Source organism: Podarcis muralis, chromosome 4 (genome assembly GCF_964188315.1).
Source record: "Podarcis muralis chromosome 4, rPodMur119.hap1.1, whole genome shotgun sequence".
In the NCBI taxonomy this organism is placed as follows: Eukaryota; Metazoa; Chordata; class Lepidosauria; order Squamata; family Lacertidae; genus Podarcis; species Podarcis muralis.
In genome coordinates, this window is record NC_135658.1 from 28,207,070 (window position 1) to 28,227,987 (window position 20,918).

The 20,918-nt window shown below is 42.6% G+C and overlaps 1 protein-coding gene and 1 non-coding gene across 2 annotated transcripts; both read left to right on the top strand.

Moving 5' to 3' along the window:
• The first annotated feature begins 4,440 nt into the window (after positions 1-4,440).
• Positions 4,441-19,177, top strand: MEDAG (mesenteric estrogen dependent adipogenesis). The gene is made up of 5 exons (XM_028726437.2): positions 4,441-4,823; positions 12,856-12,965; positions 14,579-14,691; positions 15,217-15,502; positions 16,761-19,177. Exons 1-5 carry the CDS (start codon positions 4,537-4,539, stop codon positions 16,892-16,894), a joined length of 930 nt encoding a protein of 309 aa, XP_028582270.2. The 5' UTR covers positions 4,441-4,536; the 3' UTR covers positions 16,895-19,177.
• TRNAI-GAU (transfer RNA isoleucine (anticodon GAU)) lies at positions 7,429-7,502 on the top strand. Its single transcript has one exon. It is a non-coding gene; the product is annotated as a tRNA-Ile (tRNA).
• Positions 19,178-20,918: the final 1,741 nt, after the last annotated feature.

Here is a 20,918-nt window from a genome sequence, read left to right on the forward strand (position 1 = left end):
TTTCCATGGTGGAAAAAAACTAGGTTGTTGTCTTAAACTTTTCTCAGACAGAATTTCTACTGAAGAGGATGGGCTCCCTTGTGATCCAGCGTTGCAGCGTTAGAAAGCTCCCTATAAACTTAAAGGAGTACTAGTATAAGTGAAAACAAACCTTGTGTGACAGAAGACATCAATTCTGCAGCAACTTTCATTCCAAGGAAACCAAACATAAGATGTGTCCTGAGATCCCTAAAATCTCTCACAGCTGAGATTGGGGTGGGTGTAACAATGCAAGGATCTAAGTAGTGATCTACACACACACACACACACACACACACACAGAGAGAGAGAGAGAGAGAGAGAGAGAGAGAGAGAGAGAGAGAGTCTTCCTCAAGGCTTCTTGTTGTTTTGATGTGCGAGAAGGAGTTATTAATTGGAGAAAGCTTTCTCTACATGAGATGCTACAGCAGGACAAAGCCAACAAAATCATCTGTCCCTTAGTGTGCACTGAAACTCTGAGATCGCAGCATCAGTAGGATGCCAGAAACGTAAGAACATTGTTTGTACAGTATATCTGAAGCCCATGGCATATATTTCACCTTAATTTGAGTGGAATTTTATTAGCCTATCCATTTGCCTTCCATTGCCACAAGACAGTTCAGCCATGTGCCACAATAAATGTGTGCTACTACAAGACTCTATTTTTTTTTTATCTTAGGATATTTTTCTTTGTACAGGTCTGAATTCTGTATGTGACGCGGCTTCAGAATTCTGCATTTTCATTGAACACTTGCTTCCACTTCCAGATGGCGACAACATTCTGTTACAGATGCACAATTAGATGCATGTAAGACAGGCCCATCGCATCAGTGCTTGTGTTTTCTCTGCCTTGTTTTAATACAAATTGATAGGACTTGGACTGAATATTCCTATTTCAAATGCACGCACAAAAAATTAGAGAGAGCAAACCTGTACCACTGAACTAGGATTTCTCGGATTTCTCAATGTTTCTGCCTTTGGAGCACGTTATATCAAATGGAAACTATTTCAGTTCAATCTGGTCACATATGTGAATGTTTTGTCCGTAAATGGATCTCAGCCAGAAAGATGAGATCAGTTCTGCTGCAAATGTATCTGTGGTAATTCATATCAGAGGGAGAGTGTGCACAAATTTCTATAGCTATAAGACCAAAAGGGCCACTCATTTCTGGACATGCTTTTCCAATTTGCTGTAACTGAAGACAAGCTGAGGTCTCACTAAAATAAACTTCTTATTCTGCACCCTGAGAGTTTTGCAACAAATGTTCTACAAACTGTCAAAACAACTCTGGAAACGTAGCAAATGCTTTCATAAGACTCCCGTGATACAAATGTTTGACACAGTGATTCCTGTAATGATTGTGAAATTTTTGTTTAGTCTATTTTTATCCAGCCCTTTCTTTTCCCCTTTTTGGTTGAATTTTTTTTACTAAGATACAGGAAGAACTAGTTTATCCAAGCCCCTTTTTTCAAGGAGCTCACAAAAGCATTCAGGGTTCTTCCCTTCTATCTACAATTTTATTATAGAACGGATCAGACTCTTATACATAAAAAATGTTTTTATTAAAACATTTATATGCAATGTGGATTTCTGGGTGGCATGCAACGTATGATGAATACACTAAAATAGAAGCAGCTTTTTTAAAAAGCAGATTTTAATTTAGAGTATAGGAGGTGGGTCTGGTGCAAAAGCACACACACACACACACACACACACACACACACACGTGTTAAAGAGTAAATCTTGCAGCAGCTATTCCATCAGGTTGGAGAGAGGGTTAGAAGGGAAGCAGGAGAAGGCAAGCTAACAACTCTGCTGAGAAGTCCGCTCCACCAGGCTTCTCCCTCTCTTTCACCTTGCAGTTTCCATTCTATCAGGCTACAGCTGCAAACTATCTCTGGGCAGTTTGCAGGTGGGACATAAGGACATAAGTTGCTTGTCCCGTCTGGAACTCAGAAAGAGTGATGGCTGTTGTGCTATAAACTCTTAGACTTTTTAAAGAAAACATGTTTACATCTATCAAGCGTAAGTTGTACATTCCCAGCTAATAGACAGGTTTTTTTTTAAAATATCTTCTGTGTGCTTAATATAATTAGGGTGCCAATGTGCCCTACTTTACAGAGGACAGAACTCTGTTTGAAGGCGTCCTCTCTTTGAAAGAGCTGCTGTCCAGTTTCAGTCCACTTTTAAAATGAAGAACCTAAACATAGCAATAGCAGCACCAAGGGACTTGAATTCCCCATCAATTGTTAGCACCTGAACAGCAAGGGAAGCAGGCACCTGGTTAACTTTCCACCTACGGGGCAATTACCGGTAATCATATTTCTATTAATGTTATTGCAAATATTTCCAAACAAACTTCTATGCATAAAAAGTAGCATGTGCAGACTGTAAATAAATCTGTGTCCTCTTTTGGGTGAGGCATTTCCTCTTTTTTGACAAACCAAAAGTGGTGGCTTGGCCAGCTTTCTGGAGTTATTTGATTTGCGCATGGGGCATTTCCCTGCCTTCCAGTTGTGGCTTTGGTTGTATTGATCTCTGGTTGCTGGATATCATGGGTGGATAGTATTGACTGGTGAAAAGGGACTTGTAGATCAGCATAATCAAAGTTTGTGCAGATTTGTGTTGTGCATGCACCTAGAAGAAACTGCAGCAGGGTGTAACTTATTTCACCTTTGCAGGACAAGCTATGTCAGCCAAATCTCTCTAAACAACTTGTCTTCCAGCCTCATTCAATGCATGGTGATTTAGACATTAAGTCCCGTTGACTCACTGCCAACTTGCAAGTTAAGTATTGCACAGGATTACTGCTTTCTAGGCCCATTTATTTAGAAGCAAGCCCCACTGAATTAAATGGGGCTTTCTCCCAGGAAAAAGCACACTGTATATTATTAAAACCTTGGGCCAATTACGCCAATGCATCTCCATCGAATCCAGGGATTGAGTTGTAGCTCCAAAGTATTGTCACTCCCGGATAATTAATACAGTCTGTGGATCTCAGTTGCCAGTTTGCAAAAGATTCCACCAAGCTTGCTGAGAGATGAGCAAAGGCAGATGGGAAAGAATTTGAGATGATCACACAGGAACATAGGCATCTGCCTTACAGAGTCAGACCTTTGGTCCATCTAGCTCAGTACAGTGCTGTTTACGGTCCTTTCCCAGCCCTACCTAGTGAATGAACTAGGGACCTTCTGTGTGCAAAATCTATACCACTGAGCTATGGTCCTTCCCATTAATGGTGGGGACCTGTTCACACATGTGAACCCTTGGTGTTGCACTCTTGAAGGCTGAGGTCCTCTTCACTCACCCAGGAATGCAATATGCCTCCATTCTGAGTAGGCATGTATGGGCTGTACTATAATGCACATGTCAATGTGATCTGGCACACATGCATGCGTGAGTAAACTCACGTGCAGCACAAGACTGCGCGCAGCGCATGGTGCAGTCATGCAACTACTTTAACCCAGAAGGAACCAGCAGGTAACAACTTTCCTGCTCTAACAGGCTTTTGGGAACCAACTGCTTTTAATGAAAGGCGCTGTGCTGTTTTTACTGTAATTCTTGTGTGGTTTTAACAGATGTTCTGCATGCATATGGTTTTAGTTCTACCACTGTTTAATTGTTTTTTCTATGTTTCTAGCAGTTCTTTTCATCCGCAAGCTGCCTTGAGTCCTGTTAGGGGAAAAGAGGCGGGGTATAAATAAATATATTTGGCACCCGTCTGTCTCAGGAGCAGGGCTGGATTTAGGTTTGATGAGGCCCTAAGCTACTGAAGGTAATGTGGCCCTTTATATGTCCAGCTGTCCTTTGTCAACAACAAATTGTTGCTATTTTTTGTTGAATATATGCTATATGGTAATTTATGGACCTAACAGGTATCTACAGTAAAGCCATTTGCCACTGTTGCTGTGTGTTGGTTTTATTTTATTTGTTTTTTATCTTATATTTGGGAAATGTACATCCCGGTTTTTTTTTTTTCTTTAAATTTTTTTGGGGCCCCAAGCTACAGCTTGTTTAAGAGGCAATGGAGGAGTGCGCCAACAACGCCTGTGGCTGCAGAGACCCACAAAGAAGAGACATGTTTTATTGCAGCTGGGGAGTGGGGCAGAGGAAGGCGTCCAGTTGTGCTGCTGCAGGCAATAATAAGACCCCCATAAGAAGCGCGCCGCTGCCGGCTTCCAAAGGCCACATTGGAGTCCGTGACTCCCCGACGGGGAAAGAGACGGAGAGGGCGGAGAAAGCGGACAGCCGATTGCTCACCGCTGCTTTGGTAGGCCAAGTTTGCAGGCCAAGGCCGCCTAAACTCTGCAGATTTTGCCCCCTCCTGAAGCAAGGAGGCGTCAACCGCTGCCGTCGGCCCTTTGCTCCGCCTCCCTTTCGCTCCCCGGCGGCTCGGAGGCGGAGCTGCGCCGAAGCGCTTTTCTCGCCCGCGCGGACGCCGCTTGCTAGCAGTGCCTTGCAGAGCCCGTCGCTGCTGCTGCTGCTCTCGCCCCTCCGTTTGCTGCTCCTCAGCCGCCATGGCCGTCTGGAGCGGGTCCGACTCGTGCAGCTCGGTCCGGCCCAGCTTGACCTCGGTCTCGTCGGGGGAGCTGCAGAGCCTGCGGACGTGCAACTGCGAGATGGCTGTGCTGCCTCTGCAACAGCTGGCGCTGCTGCAGCCGGAGTCCTTCCAGCTGTCGGGGGGCGCCTTGACCGTGCGGAGCCCGCCGAGCCGGCGGCTGGGAGGCGGCTTCACGGTGATCAGCGACGGCTCCGTCCACGTGGACGGGCAGTACCATTGCAAGCTCACCGACTACTTCAAGAGGTAGAACTTCACCTCCTTCTCGTTCCCTGATTGGTGGGGGGGGGGGGAGGCACCCAGTTTCTTCTCCTAGCATCATTTTGGGGCAGTGGGTGTGATGCCTCCAGCGTGTCTAGCAGATCCTCCGCCCTGCTAGCTGGGAAACTACACCTGTTGAATTGTTACATGCCATGCGGGCTAGCAAAGGCACTGGAGCCCTTGCGGGGAGGGAGCGAGAATAAAGGGAGACTTATTTGCAGGTCCAAACCCCTATAGCTCATCTTAGACCAGAAGCAGGATTGGTACTTTGTGAGGTTGCCGGAACCTAGATAAAAAATATAAAAGCTCTGGATTTATAGCGGGTGGTATGAAACTATAGCAGTACAGTAAGTAGTCTTTGGGGGTATTTGTGCGGACCTGGTTGGTTTGTTGTGAAAATGGGCTGGAAGGAGATGAAATAGGTGTGGGTTCCTAGGAAGCTGCCTTATACCAAGTCAAGAGCATTTGTCCATCTAGCTCCATGTTGTTGACACTGACTGGCAGCTGCTCCCCAGGGTTTCAGGCAGGGGTCTTCTGCATGCAAAGCAGATACTCTTATCACTTAGCTGAGAGGGCCATTCCCCATTAAGCCATAGCCCAGGGGTTAGGGAAACTGCTTAGAGGGTTTTATATAGATAGCCATCTTTTACTACCTGCTCTTTCAAACAACAGTAGTAGCTTACTCCTGTACCAACTTCATTTTCCATCTTGTTCTTATTGTCACCTAACTGGGGATTTGAAGCTCCTTTGCTCTCTTTTCTCTGGATGGAAATTTTTCAGCACTATGGCTTAACTCTGGAACATGTGAAATGTTAATAAATGAGTGCATCTGAGCACAAGGAATATGCCTTTCCTTTTCCTGCTCCCAGCCTGAACATACGAAGACTGATAAATGGCAATTACTAAAGGTGTGTCATCATACAAAGCTCTGCAGGTCACTTTGTAAAAAAGGAAGTATTGAGAAGGTCATTGGGTATTGGATAAGCATGAATGCCAGGCAGTGTCTTGGAAAAGAGTATCCAAGGGACTTCAGGCTTTTGGGATCTGAAGGGTCCATTAGTGGTTAACTGGGCACCACCACTTTTCCACTGTGGGGTGCATTAGAAAAGACATCAGGCTTGGTTTTTCATACTAGAACTCTCAAGGTTCACCAACTGGAACCAAATGGGAATTTTCAGGAGGACATAAACTTAGGCCCCATTCACCCCATACATATGTGCATTTTGCTACCACTTTAAGCAGTTATGGCTTTCCCACAAATAATCCTGGGAGCTGTAGTTTGTTAAAGGTGCTGAGAGTTGTTAGGAGACCCATGTTCCTCTTGCACAGCCAGGATTCTCAGAGTAATTTATCAATCAATTCCTCTTTGCAGGGAACTCAGGGAGGAGACTTTAGTAGGGGTCTTCTAACAACTCTTAGCAACAGGGCCCATAATTATTTATGGGGAGCCATGACCATTTAAAATTGTATCATAGTGGTTTAAACGTAGGTGGGTGCGAATGTGGCCTTGGAACTGAGGGAAAGGGGCACTTCTCCTGAGTTTTCGGGAGAGACCAAGGTCTGATACTATCATCGGCTGTCTCCCAGGACCTTGAGATCCCTTCAGCCACCCACAACCCCTCCAAGGCTACAGTGCTTCACTCCCTTTAAGTTTTTCCTTTTTAACTTGGTTTCTGCTGAACATTAAAAAGAAAATCTAAGGAACAGGATGCCTCTGAACACATGTTGAGCCCAGGGATTTCTTCCCTTGATCTGAAAACGCCAAAGCAGACAGAGAAGGGATTAGCACAAGGCCAGTTATTGTAGAGGATCCTTTCCCCCCCTCTTTGTTGTTTCAGCTGCTTCTGTTAAGCTGCTGAGTCAAAAACACTTGCTGAGCCACTACAGACCACCAGAGGTCTTGCAGATCTCAGTCTGCATGCTTCTCTGACCCCTACTGCTTTGGGATTTTCCAGTGCTAACTTGACAACAGGGTTCAGAAGGCCAACCCTACAGTAATAGTAATATCTTTTATGCCTTGTTTCTGAACTTCTTGGCAGCATCTAGCTGGTCATCGCCATGGAAGCCTAGTTACCAAGGCCTGAGTGGGCGGAAAAGTTGTAGCCTGGCACCTAAAAAAAAGATATAATGATGCCACCAGGCAGATTTCCCTGGGAAGAGCCATTTGCATATGGGGGGGGGGCAGGGAATACACCCTACAGAAAAGGCCCTTTCTTGTTTGGTCACCCTCAGGTGAGGTACATAGAGGAAGGCCTCTGATGAAGACCACGAGGTCTGGGTTGGTTCATATGGGGAGAGATGGTCCTTGAGGTATCGTGAGCCACATAAGACTTTATAGGTCGAAACCAGCGCTTTGAACTGAGTCCGGAAACTAGTCAGTAGCCAGTGCTGTTGGGCCAGGATTGATGTCATGTGCTCAGACTTTCTAGTCCCAGTTCATAATCTGGCTGCTGAATTCTGCCCTAGTTATAGTTTCCAAGCTGTCATCAAAGGAAGCCTCATGTCTAAGAGACATGACACATGAGGAGAAAGGGAATGAGGAGGCAAGAGGAAAAACATGGGACATTTCAGGGACCAGCTTTTTCCTTCTGTGATGGTAGCTCAGTTGGTTAGAGTGTGGTGCTGATAACGCCAAGGTTGCAGGTTCGATCCCTGTTTGGGACAGCTGCGTTGCAGGGGGTGATCGCCGGGTTCCCTTCCAACTCTGCTGTACAATTCTATGATCATTTCAGGCAAGCAACTCTGAAATGGGAGACTCCGTATCAGACTTCCTTCCAGCTCTACAATTCTATGAGCCTAGGACACTTTGTCCCATCCAAGCAGATGGAGAGGGCCTTGCAGCCTGGAGAAATAGGCATATGAACAGCAGAAGCTGCCCTATACAGAGTCGGACCATCTTGCTCAGTATTGCATACACTGACTGGCAGGGGCTCCCAGTGTTTCAGATTAATGTCTGAAAGGGATTAAACCTGTGGTCTTTCTGCTTATGAAGCACTCTTTCTACCAAATAACTACAGCCCCTCCCTCAAGGGCTTGCAGTGGTGGGCATGCTGCCACATAGGCTAAGTTCTTAATTTTTTCATATTGTTGCTTTCCTCAATTAGAGGCTTAAAAAAAATAAAATTATTTCCTTATTGTGGGGCAACTACCTTCTCTTATGTGTAACCTCTTTGTTATTTAGACTTGTTCTCGTTCAATGAAAACTACAGGGTGTGGCAGCTTATCCTTTTATTCTTATTTACTCTGGTTGTTTGTTTAAAAGAACAAGTTGAAATCCTGTTTGGTTCTTTTGTTTTGTCAGGCCTACAATGCAAAGATTTGGCCTCTCTAAAACCAGTGTTGCGGGGATGAAACTCTTCCTTTGCTAAAACCTAGCTCTGTGAAGCCATTCTTGCTGAAAATCCGGACGGCAGAGAAAAGAATGCATCATAGCCTTTGGGAATCTTCAGCTGCAGATGCAACTTTTGCCTTGTGATCTGAGCACTTGGCCACTCTGCAGTGTTACTGTATACAAGAACAGAAAAAGACTGGCTGGGTGTGAGACACTATTTGGAATGTCTCTAGAGGGTCTGGCTCAGTTAACATTACATTATTGAGAAAATGAATCTGAGCAGTTATTTAAAACTGATGGTTGCTAGGCCTGGCTAACACTCTTTGAATTTGTGGCAGTGAGTTTAAATGACAGTTTCCCAGTGTTTAGAATCTAAAGGTGAAATAATTATGTATTTCTTTATTATCCCAAATTTGGTTATTTGTTCCATGTTTAGGAATCCCAAAGCTTTCTGTAGGGATTGCTATCCAGTTTGAATGCCCTAAATTCCTTTTACAGGGGAGGAGGCAAGTACCAGTATGGTACAATTCTTTCTGCCCCCCCCCCCCATCTGCCCCCAGCTCAGTACTAAAAAAATCCCAGGGGCTTTTCCAGATGACATGTTTGTTGGCATTCAAACTCAAAGCTTTTAGTCTTTATCGTCCAGACTTCATTGAGCACTCATTCCAACTTGCTCGTGGAGTGTTTGCAGGTCTTTCCATTGACAATTTGTTCATCTCACAATTCTCAGTGGATTTCAAATTTCCAAACCACACAAAGTTCCATTTTAAAAAATTAAGTGGTTTTGTTCCACTAGGACAACAAAGCACTTTAATCGTGCCAAGCTTAAAGCTGCAATATGCTCTTGAGTCCCCTGTCCAGAGGTGCCCCAAATTTAATCTTTCTAGCCATTTCTGGATGATGTCAGGAATGTGTATATTGACACCTAAAAGCAGCCATTTATCCTTTTTCTGAGTGGCTATAACTGCTGTGTGTCCCACAGCTCATTGATATTTGTACCTCCAGGATTTTCCACTGGTCTACATGGGTGATATACAGTAATGCCCCTCCTGCCTTTTCACCAATTTAAATGCTTGCATTGGTGCACTGGGAAGAGGGGGAGAATAATTAGGTGTGGAGGAGGGCCAATCCGTCAAAATCCTTTAAAAATATATATAAAACAATCAGAGTAATAATAATATTTTTTTATTTATACCCCGCCCTTCCCGATTCAGAAAACCGGGCTCAAGGCAGCTAACAACAAATTTAAAACATTTAATTGTGATACAACAAAAAACAGCATAAAATACAGTATAAAAGCGTGAATAACAATAAATTCAAAGTTCAATGGTGTGGGTATGAAAAGCGACACTTTATAAATATGCATTTTATGACAGAATTTGCTATAAGTTCTTCTTTACAAAATCCAACTAGACATGAGCTACCAACTCTGAAAGGGACATGAGTGGTGCTGTGGTCTAAGCCACTGAGCCTAGGGCTTGCCGATCAGAAGGTCGGCGGTTCGAATCCCCGTGACAGGGTGAGCTCCCATTGCTCAGTCCCAGCTCCTGCCAACCTAGCAGTTCGAAAGCACATCAATAAGTGCAAGTAGCTAAATAGGTACCACTGTGGTGGAAAGGTAAATGGTGTTTTCGTGCGCTGCTCTGGGTTCACCAGAAGCGGCTTAGTCATGCTGGCCACATGACCCGGAAAACTGCAGACAAATGTCTGCTCCCTCGGCCAGTAAAGCGAGATGAGCGCCGCAGCCCCAGAGTCGTTTGCGACTGGACTTAACTGTCAGGGGTTCTTTACCTATACCTTTTTACCAACTCTGAAAGATTTAATATTCTGGTATATGTATATTATATGGGCAAATATTTTTGAAGACGAGCATAAATTAAAATGAAATGGTGGTTAGAAACATCTGCTTGGTTACCAGCTACGCTGATTTTCAGCGGTGGAAAATTAGGCCCATTTGTCTTGGTAGATGATGTTTTCAAAAGAACGTAATGACTTGCGTCTTTTCCAGTGCCTTGCAATTGGCATTTAAGAAATGGAGTACAATTTTTGCACAGACTAACTTGTATCCAGCACATTTCAAATTAATCACATTCAGGGGGATAAACAGCATGACTGGTTCAGCCAGAACACTGACTCATGGGAGCATGTGCCTTACTGTACCACCCATCCAACTTTTCCTGTGTCTGACTGGTATCCTACATTGCCACCTTACACAGTCCAACAACCACATTATAAGCTGAAGTGGGGAAATGAATGTGGCATGTCTGTTGTACCGTCTCTGTACTTCCAATGCATTAACAATTTTAGTTTTAAACTGTAGCTGGGGAGATACAAGCTGGGGAGATGTGTCTATATCGTATGGCGAGCCATTAAGAGGAATATATTCCTCCAAATAGCTGAACCCATGCAGGATTAGCGGTTTATATGGTGTGAAATTGAGTAAAAGTGACCTGCCTGGGAAAAAACAAAAACTTTGCCTTAACAAATGTGATGATGTGGTTACAGAAGCAACAGTAATGGTGTACTGTATTCCGTATTTAACTGATCTAGTAATATAAAGCAGAAAAAGGTTGCTTTTTGTTTTTGTTACCATCTCTCCCTCTGCCTCCCACCTCTCTCTCTCTCTCTCACTCCCCCCCCCCCCAAGTCTACACTATCTTTATTCCTGTTTGGGGACTTATTAAATAATAAAATAACTCTAAACCACAGTTTCCATCGAAGGCAACCACATGGATCTATCCAAGCAGGCTTAAGCATTTGACTGAAATAAAGCTGAGCCCCGGGGTATTGGAATTTTAACTAGTTCTGCTTGACTTCTGTGGGGCTAATGCATTTTCCCATATGGGGCTTCCATGGTTTGTGCTTAATAATGTACAGACTGATCACTAAGCATTCTAGCGAAAGCTAACATATCCTTGCATTCAGCTGTTCCCTGCCCTGTGAGCACAGTGGAATGCAAGAGGCTTAAATGTGTTTATCTCTGAAAGAAAGAAAGAAAGAAAGAAAGAAAGAAAGAAAGAAAGAAAGAAAATGATTCCTTCTAACCAAATAACCCTGGTTAAACTAGTTTGGTCAGGCTCATCAAACTTCAACTTGGTGCACAGACAGAGCAATTGATCAATCAAACCTCTTTTGATGTCTGTAACCTAAAAGAGTGTGTTTGTTTTTAAAGTTTAAAACCATGAAAGAGACTTCGTATCTGCTTCATGCACGAGTTGCGAACCTTTTTGCATCAGTTTCAAATTCTGAGGAAGTGCTTTGGGTACCTGTCACAAAATGGCTGTCGTGGAGCTTGTGGTATATAACACAAAATGGCTGCAGTGGGGAGCATGGTAGAACGTAACATGGCTGCCATGGGGCTGTGGCATAGCACTACATTAGAGAGAGGACAGTCATTGCAGCTCCCTGCATCCTGGACAACCTCACGCTTGCTGTAGGAAGTCAGTTGTTATGTGCTGGTCCTGACTGTGGAAATCACACAATATTGGTTTTCTCCTGCGCCCCACCCCAAATACTGTTTGTCTAACAACAGGGGCAATTCCCCAGTACCAGAAAAAATATATATAATTTGTTCACAGTCACACACCCTCAGACACACATACTTCACATAGACGCAACCACACATACCTCTTTCTCTGAAACTTGCACACACACCAGATACATCTCCCTCTCCCCAAGTGCATGCATCTCAATCACACATGCAGAACAAGTTTGAACCACAACCCCCTTCAGAAAAACCCCTCATGGGCAACCGAAGCGTCTGCCACCCCCAATCCTATTAAGAACAATAATACAGTTTCAGAAAAAAACACAAGTGTCAGCAAACCAGCACCCAGGGCCCCTGGTGCCCAGGGGTAACGCACAAGGCCCCAGAGGGTGGCTGTGGTGCCCTCAAGTTCTGGGTTGGTCATCCCTGATGTGTGATTAATGGATGCCAACTCTCATAGCTTCAGAAACCAGCATCTTAGTCCTGGCATGTAGGCACTAGATCCAATTTCCAGAGATGTTTAAACCTGTGCTTTTTAAAGGGGTTTTTTGTTTTTTTACTTATCCTTCTTTTTACTTCACTGGACCTATGCCAGAGTACGTGGTTTGAAGACTGCGGTCTAAGTAAAGTTCCAATTCAACTCTCTCATGGTTGAAGAGGAAGGTTAAAAACGCCAGAAGCCTGGCTTCGTAAAGGGAAAAGGTGACACATCCTTAACCACATGTCCTACCCTCTCCTTTTTATGATGCTGTTTTTGCTTTAACAAACAGTCGCATTGAAAAGGATAGCCTTCAAAACAGGAGATGTGGTAATTCCTGCCTAATTAAGTATACTGGGCGCTTCCAAAATAATAGTGGTTCTACTTCACAGTCACTTTAAATTTGTTTGTGGGGTGGGGTCCTTCTGTACAGCTCCATTTTCACCTCTCTGTCTACGTAAATGGTCTTTGGTGGCATAGCTGTCACCGTTTCCCTTTTTTAAAGGGAAATTCCCTTATTCTGAATAGGACCCCTCGCAAGAAAAGGGAAAAGTTGGCAGCTATGTTTAGTGGCTGAATAACAGAAACATTTTATCGTGACTTGTTTCATTTTATTTCTATGCTTCCTGCAAAGTTTGCTTTAATCCTTTACCTTAACTGGAACTTTCTGTATCCTGCTTTTCAATTAAGTTGCGTTAATGCAGCTTTCTTCTCCCAACAGATACGTAGAACTCAACACCCACTATGACTATAAAAACTACAGAGAAACTATACTGGGTCGCCCATTGGTATTCTTCTTCAACGTCAGAACAAAATATAATTCTTCGAAAGGTAAACCTATGAGTGAACCTTTTTTTTTTAAAAAAAGGGCATATTTTGGATCTAAATAAACTCTGTGTAAAGAGCCATGGTTGAATTTGAATCCGGTATGGTTAAATTCAGTTCAGCGATGCCTTTTTAAAAATGAAGCTGTCACTGCGCTGCGACATCCCTGTAAGATTGGCAACTTTGATTTATAACGTAGTCTTAAGCATGTAAAAATATTGTTTGGTTTTATATCAGTGAAACATGCCTCCTGCTGTGGCACAGTTATGCTTGCACAGTGGCAGAACCGGTTTTGGTCGCTGGTGGTTTCCCAAATTGCTATTTGGTTGGATAAGGATGTTTCTGCTGGACCTTCCATGGATGAGTACTCTGATTAATTTGAAAACTTGATCACAATTGGGTCCACCTCTCTGTGGACTACAAGAGCTGCAAAACTTACTGAAATACCTTAAAAGCACATAAAGCTGGATCTGGGGCTTTTTGCCTGTTAAAATGTTTAAAGAGTACCAAAATTAAATAGATCATGGGCTGAGTTTGTTGTGCCAGCAAGGATGTGGTTTTAGAGTGGCTATCTTAGGATAAGGAAGGTGGCTGGGGCTGGCCTTTAATCTCTGAAAACCAGCGACATAGATTCCAAGAAGATACTGCTAAATAAGTCATGATTAATAAATCAAACAAAGCATAATCAGAGGACTACTCTTGTACATTTCATGGGTTTTGAGAATCTCAACTTTCACTTAAATAGGCTGGACCAGACGGCTTTACTTTAAAGAGAAAGTTGAGGTTCACAAAGCCTGTCAAATGCATAAATGTGCTTTAAAGGACATAAGCAGCCCACTGGTTTTGCTTCCACTCTAGTATTTAATCATAGTTTAGCAGTGTTCTCTTCAGATCTATGGAAGGCAAGTTTAGCAGTGTTCTCTTCAGATCTATGGAATCTGAATTTAATACTTATATCTCTCCTCCCTAAAACGTAAGGCAGTTTAACCTCAAATGGCAATAAAACGTTTTAAAAGAGGAATAGGAACTCAGATTTTTGCAGCGAACCAAAATAAATTTAGAGACTATGGGGAACAGCTCAAAATGGTGTTGAACTAGGCTCTCCTGTGAGCAGAGACCTTCTGGAAGGTGTAATTTCAAGTGGCTTAATTCCTGTATACGGCCACTGGAGGTCCATGTGCAGTACTCTTTTAATTAACGATAAGAGACTATGGGATCTATAACAGCAGCAGCGGTTATACATCCACTCAAATGTAACTATCAAAGGATTGCTTTGCATCTTACAAGATTAGCAGGCAAACAAGACGTATGTTTGATGCACTTAGTAACGTGAGAAAATGACACACATGTTAGATGGTGTATAATACATACTGTGTGATCCATAACAGTGCCTCCCTAAAGCAAATTCACAGATTCAGAAAATATTCCCTTTACATATTAAGATGTGTGCCATGCTCACACATGTTTGCTAACTTAGTAGTGTGTGGGTGTGCAGCAGCAGTCTACAGAAGAGAAGAGAACTCTAGCAAAACTTTGTGTATGGGTTTCAGAGCAACATCTGAAATACAATAGTAAGGCCTGGCTTTAATAAATAACAATAATTTCTAATCCATCCTTAGAAAAAACATATGCTTTGCTTGTGAACACCCGCCACCCGAAGATGAGAAGACAGATTGAGAATGGAATGAACAATATAATATCTTCAGTGATTGGAGAAAGTTACAAACTTCAGGTGAGTTAGACAGAGAGGTTGCCCTACATATGGTTGTTATCTTTCTGTCTGTGCCTGTGTGATTGCTCTGTGACTGGTACAAATGTAGCTTTTTATGACGGGTAAAGGGCATGTTCCCTGAACAATCTTGCAATCTCCTCTGACACAAAAAATTCCAAAGGACATTGACACTGAATATTATATATCACATTTGTCCCTCTTGGCTGGTGCTGTGCTTTTAAGGAAGTTTAAAATGCAAAGCTGCACGTGCTTAGAGGTCCCCCCCCTCCAGGGCTCTTCCTTTGTTTTTGCTCTAACATTTCAGGAATGTGGAAGCAATTATAAAGTATAAAACATGGTTGTTTAAAGGGCTCTCCCAGTTAGACTGCTAAGTCCAGGGTCTAAAATGACCTAGCTGCACCACTGTTTGCTTTTGGGGTAAGATTAATCTTAACCTGATTCCAAAACTTTTATATAAGTGGCTTTCATAACTAGAGGTATAAGAGGTACAAAATTTGGTAATATACCTTCTTTTTCTTTGTACAGTTTGATTTCCAAGATGTTGTAAAGAATTTTTTTCCTCCTGGAGCCCATTTGGTCAATAAAGAGAGCCTGAGTTTTTCCTACGAGTTCAAATGCGACGCCTTATTTGACTTCTTTTATTGGTTTGGGATCAGCAAACGGACAGTTACGGTGAATGGGAAAGTTCTGAATTTGTCCAGTACCAATCCACAGAAGAAAGAGATGATAACAAAGTTTCTCGATAAAATGAGTGAACCAAACATGCGGTCAAATAGCTTTTCAGACAGAAAGTTTAGTGTTACATCCAGGGGTAAGTTGGTGTCATGTTTTTAAGTGAGATTTTTAAAATCTGTATCTCCACATACAGTGGTACCTCGGGTTAAGTACGTAATTCGTTCTGGAGATCCGTTCTTAACCTGAAACTGTACTTAACCTGAAGCACCACTTTAGCTAATGGGGCCTCCTGCTGCTGCGCCACCGGAGCATGATTTCTATTCTCATCCTGAAGCAAAGTTCTTAACCTGAAGCACTATTTCTGGGTTAGTGGCGTCTGTAACCTGAAGCGTATGTAACCTGAGGTACCACTGTACTGTTCACAGGTCACAATGATTGAACTGCTCCTGGATCCTTTGATTTGAAGAAACCCAAACCTTGAGTACTAAAATGGAGGTTTGGTTTGAGTCCCAAATACTAATCTGGGGTACTCTGGGAAGTGTGAGGGAAGTAGGGATCACCTCACAACTCTCAACACCCTTAACAAACAACTGATTCCATGATAATAGTGTCCACGTCAAGGGAAGTAATAGTACTGCTGTATTCTGCCTTGGTCAGACCCCACCTGGAGTACTGTGTCCAGTTCTAGGCACTACAGTTTAGGAAGGATATTGACACCTGGAATGTGTGTGCAGAGGAGGGCGACCAAGAGGACAAAGGGTCTGGAAACCAAACCTTGTGAGGAACGGTTGCGGGTATTGGGTATGCTTAGTCTGGAGAAGAAAAGACTGAGAGGTGAAAAGATAGTCATCTTTAAATATCTAAAGGGCTGTCACATGGAAAATAGAGCAAGCTTGTTTTCTGCTGCTCCAGAGGGTAGGACCCAAACCAGTTGATTCAAATTACAATAAAGGAGATTCCAACCAAAAATTAGGAAGAACTTTCTGACAGTAAGAGCTGCCCAACAGTGGAACAGACTCCTTCAGAAGCCGGTGGACTCTCCTTCAGTGGTGGCTTTTAAAGAGAGGTTGGGTGGCCACCTGTCAGGGATTCTTTAGTTGTGATTCCTGCATTTCAGGAGTTGGACTAGGCAACCCTTGGGGTCCCTTCCAGGTCTACAGAGCTATGATTTTTGAGCCTTTGGGAGAAGTCCTGTGGTGTGATACTGCTTTTAAGGCAGAGTGCATATGAGGCCTAAAAATAAGTTTTGACTCTTCCAGAATGACCAGACTAAGGTATTTTTTTGCCTACTAGGTTATATGCATTAGAAAGTTTCCCAGTTTTGTAGGCAAAAGGATTACAGTGGCCTATTTCCTTAGATGTGTTGTAATTCTCCTTCTTGTGCTTTCTTGCAGCTTCAGTAGATGATGTGTTTAATGGCAACTTGACACCACAGTCACCTTGGATGGAGTCACCTTTTGTAGTTTGGACACTTCCAGGGGCTCAGGAATCGGATGAAGGATCAAATACATTAATCAGGTTTTCATGAAAGAAGAAATCCACCCAAGTGGAATTGTCTTAATTACAGAATGAAAGAAGTTATTGAAAGAAGACTTCTGTTTTCATTTGCATTTTGCCCAGAAGAATAGGGAACTCTTTCATTCCTGCTGAGTTTGTTGGTTCAGGAAAAGCCACTTCTGGTTCTTAAAATAGTACTTGCCGAGTTCGTCTTTCAACATTATGAGCTTTCTGGAGGATAGGGTTTTCTTATTGCAGTCAGAATGCATATAATTAGAGTCATTTCAGTGATTTTAAATCTAGATTATTCAAGTGGCTTTAAATTACAAGTTTTTTAAACACCACTAAAATCATGTGTAGTATGTTGCTAGCTTCATTATTGCTCCAGCTTAGCACTGTTTCCAGTGGAAAAAGTTAATGGGATACAGAATGGCTTTTGAGGCTCATAAAATACACACTTCCTGCAGTTTTTTAAAAAAATGGCTAATGGTGACCTTAAAGAACTAGCAGAGGGAATACTTGAACCCAAAAGCTTTTAGATGATGATCAAAAGTCAATGGGTGCCCAGATTTGTAGTTCTGTTCTGGCTTGGAAAGATGAAACACCCTAGATAAATGTGACTGCAATTCGGAATGCTTGAGAGACTATTCTCAGCTCCATTACACGCTTCCTATATCTCCCCAAGTCAAAATAGCTTATTTTGTGCTTCATCTTCTCGTAGGCCAAAAGGAGAGCTAATCTACACCATAAACTGTTCATTTCTTTTCTTCCAAAGCACTTAAAGGAATCCACTGGGAAAATCTGGCACTATGTTTTTTAAATTACTTTTTCCCCCCTTGCATTCCCTCAAGTAATGATCACGGAAGTCTCTGAAGTTCTGATGCAGCCTCTGTAAAATGCCATATTCCTTTGATACTGCTATTTTGTATTAAATGCTGCATTTTATCACTAGCATTCCAATCATGGTAGATTTTAAAGGTTGTGCTTTTTAAAAACGCTGCATCAGTTCTGAAGATAAATGCATTACCGGTTTTTTTAAGTAACTTGTAAGACAATCGTCACATGTGGAGGCAGATGGAATGTGCATTGCTTTCTACATTAAAACCTAATTCAGTCATTTAACCTCTAGGATAATATATCTTCTACTCAATCTTTAACTTGCCTTCATAACATACATTAAGCAGATGACATAGCAACAGGGTTTTCTTCTCGGGAGCTTCGCCAGTTGCTGTAAATGGAGCACAACTGTTCTTAACTTTTCTCCAACCCCACTGTTGATGGCAAAAGCCATTTTACACAAACAGCGAATCACTGTACGTCAAAGAAACATGTAGGTTTTCAGCCATAGCAAGCAAACATTGGGCCACCATATCCACATAATTCCGTATCATGCAAAAACCATATCAACCACATCTTCAATTTCTCATTTGGTTCTATATATTCAATACCACATGGGCGCGTTTACTGTCAAGGTGGCATACGATTGCCTGACAGAGAATCTCCAGATTTGCTCTTCACTTGTATTTAAAGATTTTACTGATGTGGGAACGTATATTGTTCCTGAAGATTTTTCCAAAAAAAACCCCACAAACAAACTGAAAATTGGTCCAAATAGCACTTGGCTAGAGTTTCAAGGACTCTGATAACTTATCCAAGAGCTTAACTGCCCCTTTCCTTCTGAGGAAGACTCTCTTATTTACCTTCTGTAGATGGAGCATCACACTACACCCAGAGCAGTGGCTTCATAGTAATATGGGTGACCTGCACTGGGATATAGATTAGGGAAAATGTCTGTTCCCTTCAGACACTAATGGAACTAAGGAATTCAATATATGACATGTAGACTCTCCCTTGGAGGTTAAGGACCTTAGACTGAGGACTGTTTATCGTGAGGCATCCCATACTAAAGCAGGCTACTTTTTAAGAACGGCGTACTTTTCATCTTTCAATCAGCAGTGGACAACATGACAGTGTTAGGTCTTTCTCTGGTGAATATTTTACCTCCCCCCCCCCCACTCCATAGCATGATATTTGAAAACCAGTTTTATATTGCTAATGTATAATGTCTTCCAACAATGGAAATGCTGTCTGTGTATACTGACTGATTTAAACTGGTACTGTATGGGACTTCAATAACTATCGTTTTTGCCTTGTTTGCTTGGAAAGAGGAATCCTATGAACGAGTTCTACCCCCCAAAAAAGCAGGCTTTTGTTGTTATCATATTGAATCTGCACACCAAAAAGTGTGTTTTCAATGATTGCCTATTCAGTGCCTTTGTATTTCTTCCATTTACAATAAAGGGAGTTTTTTTAATGGGTGTCTTCAGTTTTTGTTCCCATGTATCTGTACATGCCACATACCAAGTCATAAGAAGCAGAATGACAGGAGTAGGTAGAAGGAATCTACTGGTGGTGGCTCCCTGGATGACGTGCAGTAGATCAGCAAGGGATTCTTGCTCCCAGCTGTTCAGCAGTAGCAACAACAACAAAAAGCAGCCTGTTCTGAATTGGATTCTGATAAACTCCTGTGGTAACTATGATATTTAGGAACTCCACTGTAGAATTGTATGTGTATATGCAGGTGAAGTGGTGTATGGCTGGTTGTGTGCTGTAGACACTCTGCTCCAACTCCTGTGTCACTATTTGTATCTGGCTCCAGCTAGTGAATCTATAACAAAGTTGATATAATGAATTTGCCCATGCTTGGGATGACTGTGACAATGGTTGATAAATTCATTACTGGACCTTCAACAGCATGTCCCAGGGTGCAAGTTACAACAATTTAAAATTGAGAATTAAAGGCAATGAAAACTGGTAAGTCACAGGGATAGGATGGGCCCTGAAAAAACACATCTCAGGTGTCAAAGGCAAAGTGGTGTGTCTTTAGCATTTGCTGAGGACTGTATAGTGAAGAAGCAAGATGAACCTCTGTCCACCTAAGTAACAGATTCCTCTAGAAGAGCTATGCTACCTGGAGCCAATCAGAGCAATAAAATTGCTCTAAACTCAAGTCTAAAAGTCATGGGCTGAGACACGGAGTTCTAACAATTACTTGTACATGTCCATTGTGGCTTTAGGCTTGTTTCTTGAATGGTAAATTTCCAGTTCAGATGGCATCTTAGTTTTTGAAACTGACAGCTTTCAAAAGCTCTCTCTCTCTCTCTCTCTCTCTCTCTCTCTCTCTCTCGTGTGTGTGGGTGTGTGGGTGTGTATGTGTGTATGTGTGTGAAGAATGCATGCATGCATACCCTGTGTTTCAAAGTGAAAAGGCAATGTTCAAATATGACCCTGTGTCAGCAACTGTAAGTCTATGCACAAAGTAGTTCTTCGGATCCAAACAACTTGAGTGATATTGTTCCCCATCCCACCTACTTGGAACAACTTTAGAGAAAATTCAGCCTGAAAGTGGTTAGGGCTGGTGCAGAGGACCCCGAAAAGAAGCCAGGTGAAAAGCACAGGTTCCAGGAGCAATGTACGAGCCCAGCAGCAAAGGAAGAGGGCATAGAATTGAGCCTTCAGTCCATGGTTCCATGATGATGTCTAGGTTTGACTAGGGAGGAGCAACCATGTCTCATATAACTGGCCATACAACAGCCCTGTCCCTGCAGCTCTGCATCAAACCAGTGGGCGCTTGCCAAAACAGATGTGTGGCAGCTTTGCATGCTGCAAGAAAAGAATACAGAAGCTTGAGCTTATACTTTCAATGAAGATCAATCAAAGTCTTTGAACCGAAGCAGAGTGTAAAAGATGCCCTTTTCGTAAACTGTTTCAGATAGTTGCATCATGCTCGCCTGTGTTAGCAGATGAGTGACTATGACACAAGAAGCTAAATTTAAATAATGAATTCAATTCTGTCTGCAGTGTGAAAAGCACAGCTTTTATTTAGCAGTACTGGGCAAGAACCTTGACATGTTATCACAATGATTTGAGATTAATGTAGTGGCGGATCAAATGTATTATGCAACCAAGTGCTGTTGTTCTATTTGCTGTTCAGTGATATAATACACTGTGGACCTTAAAAAAACATGTTTTTACCATGGTGAAATGAAATATTA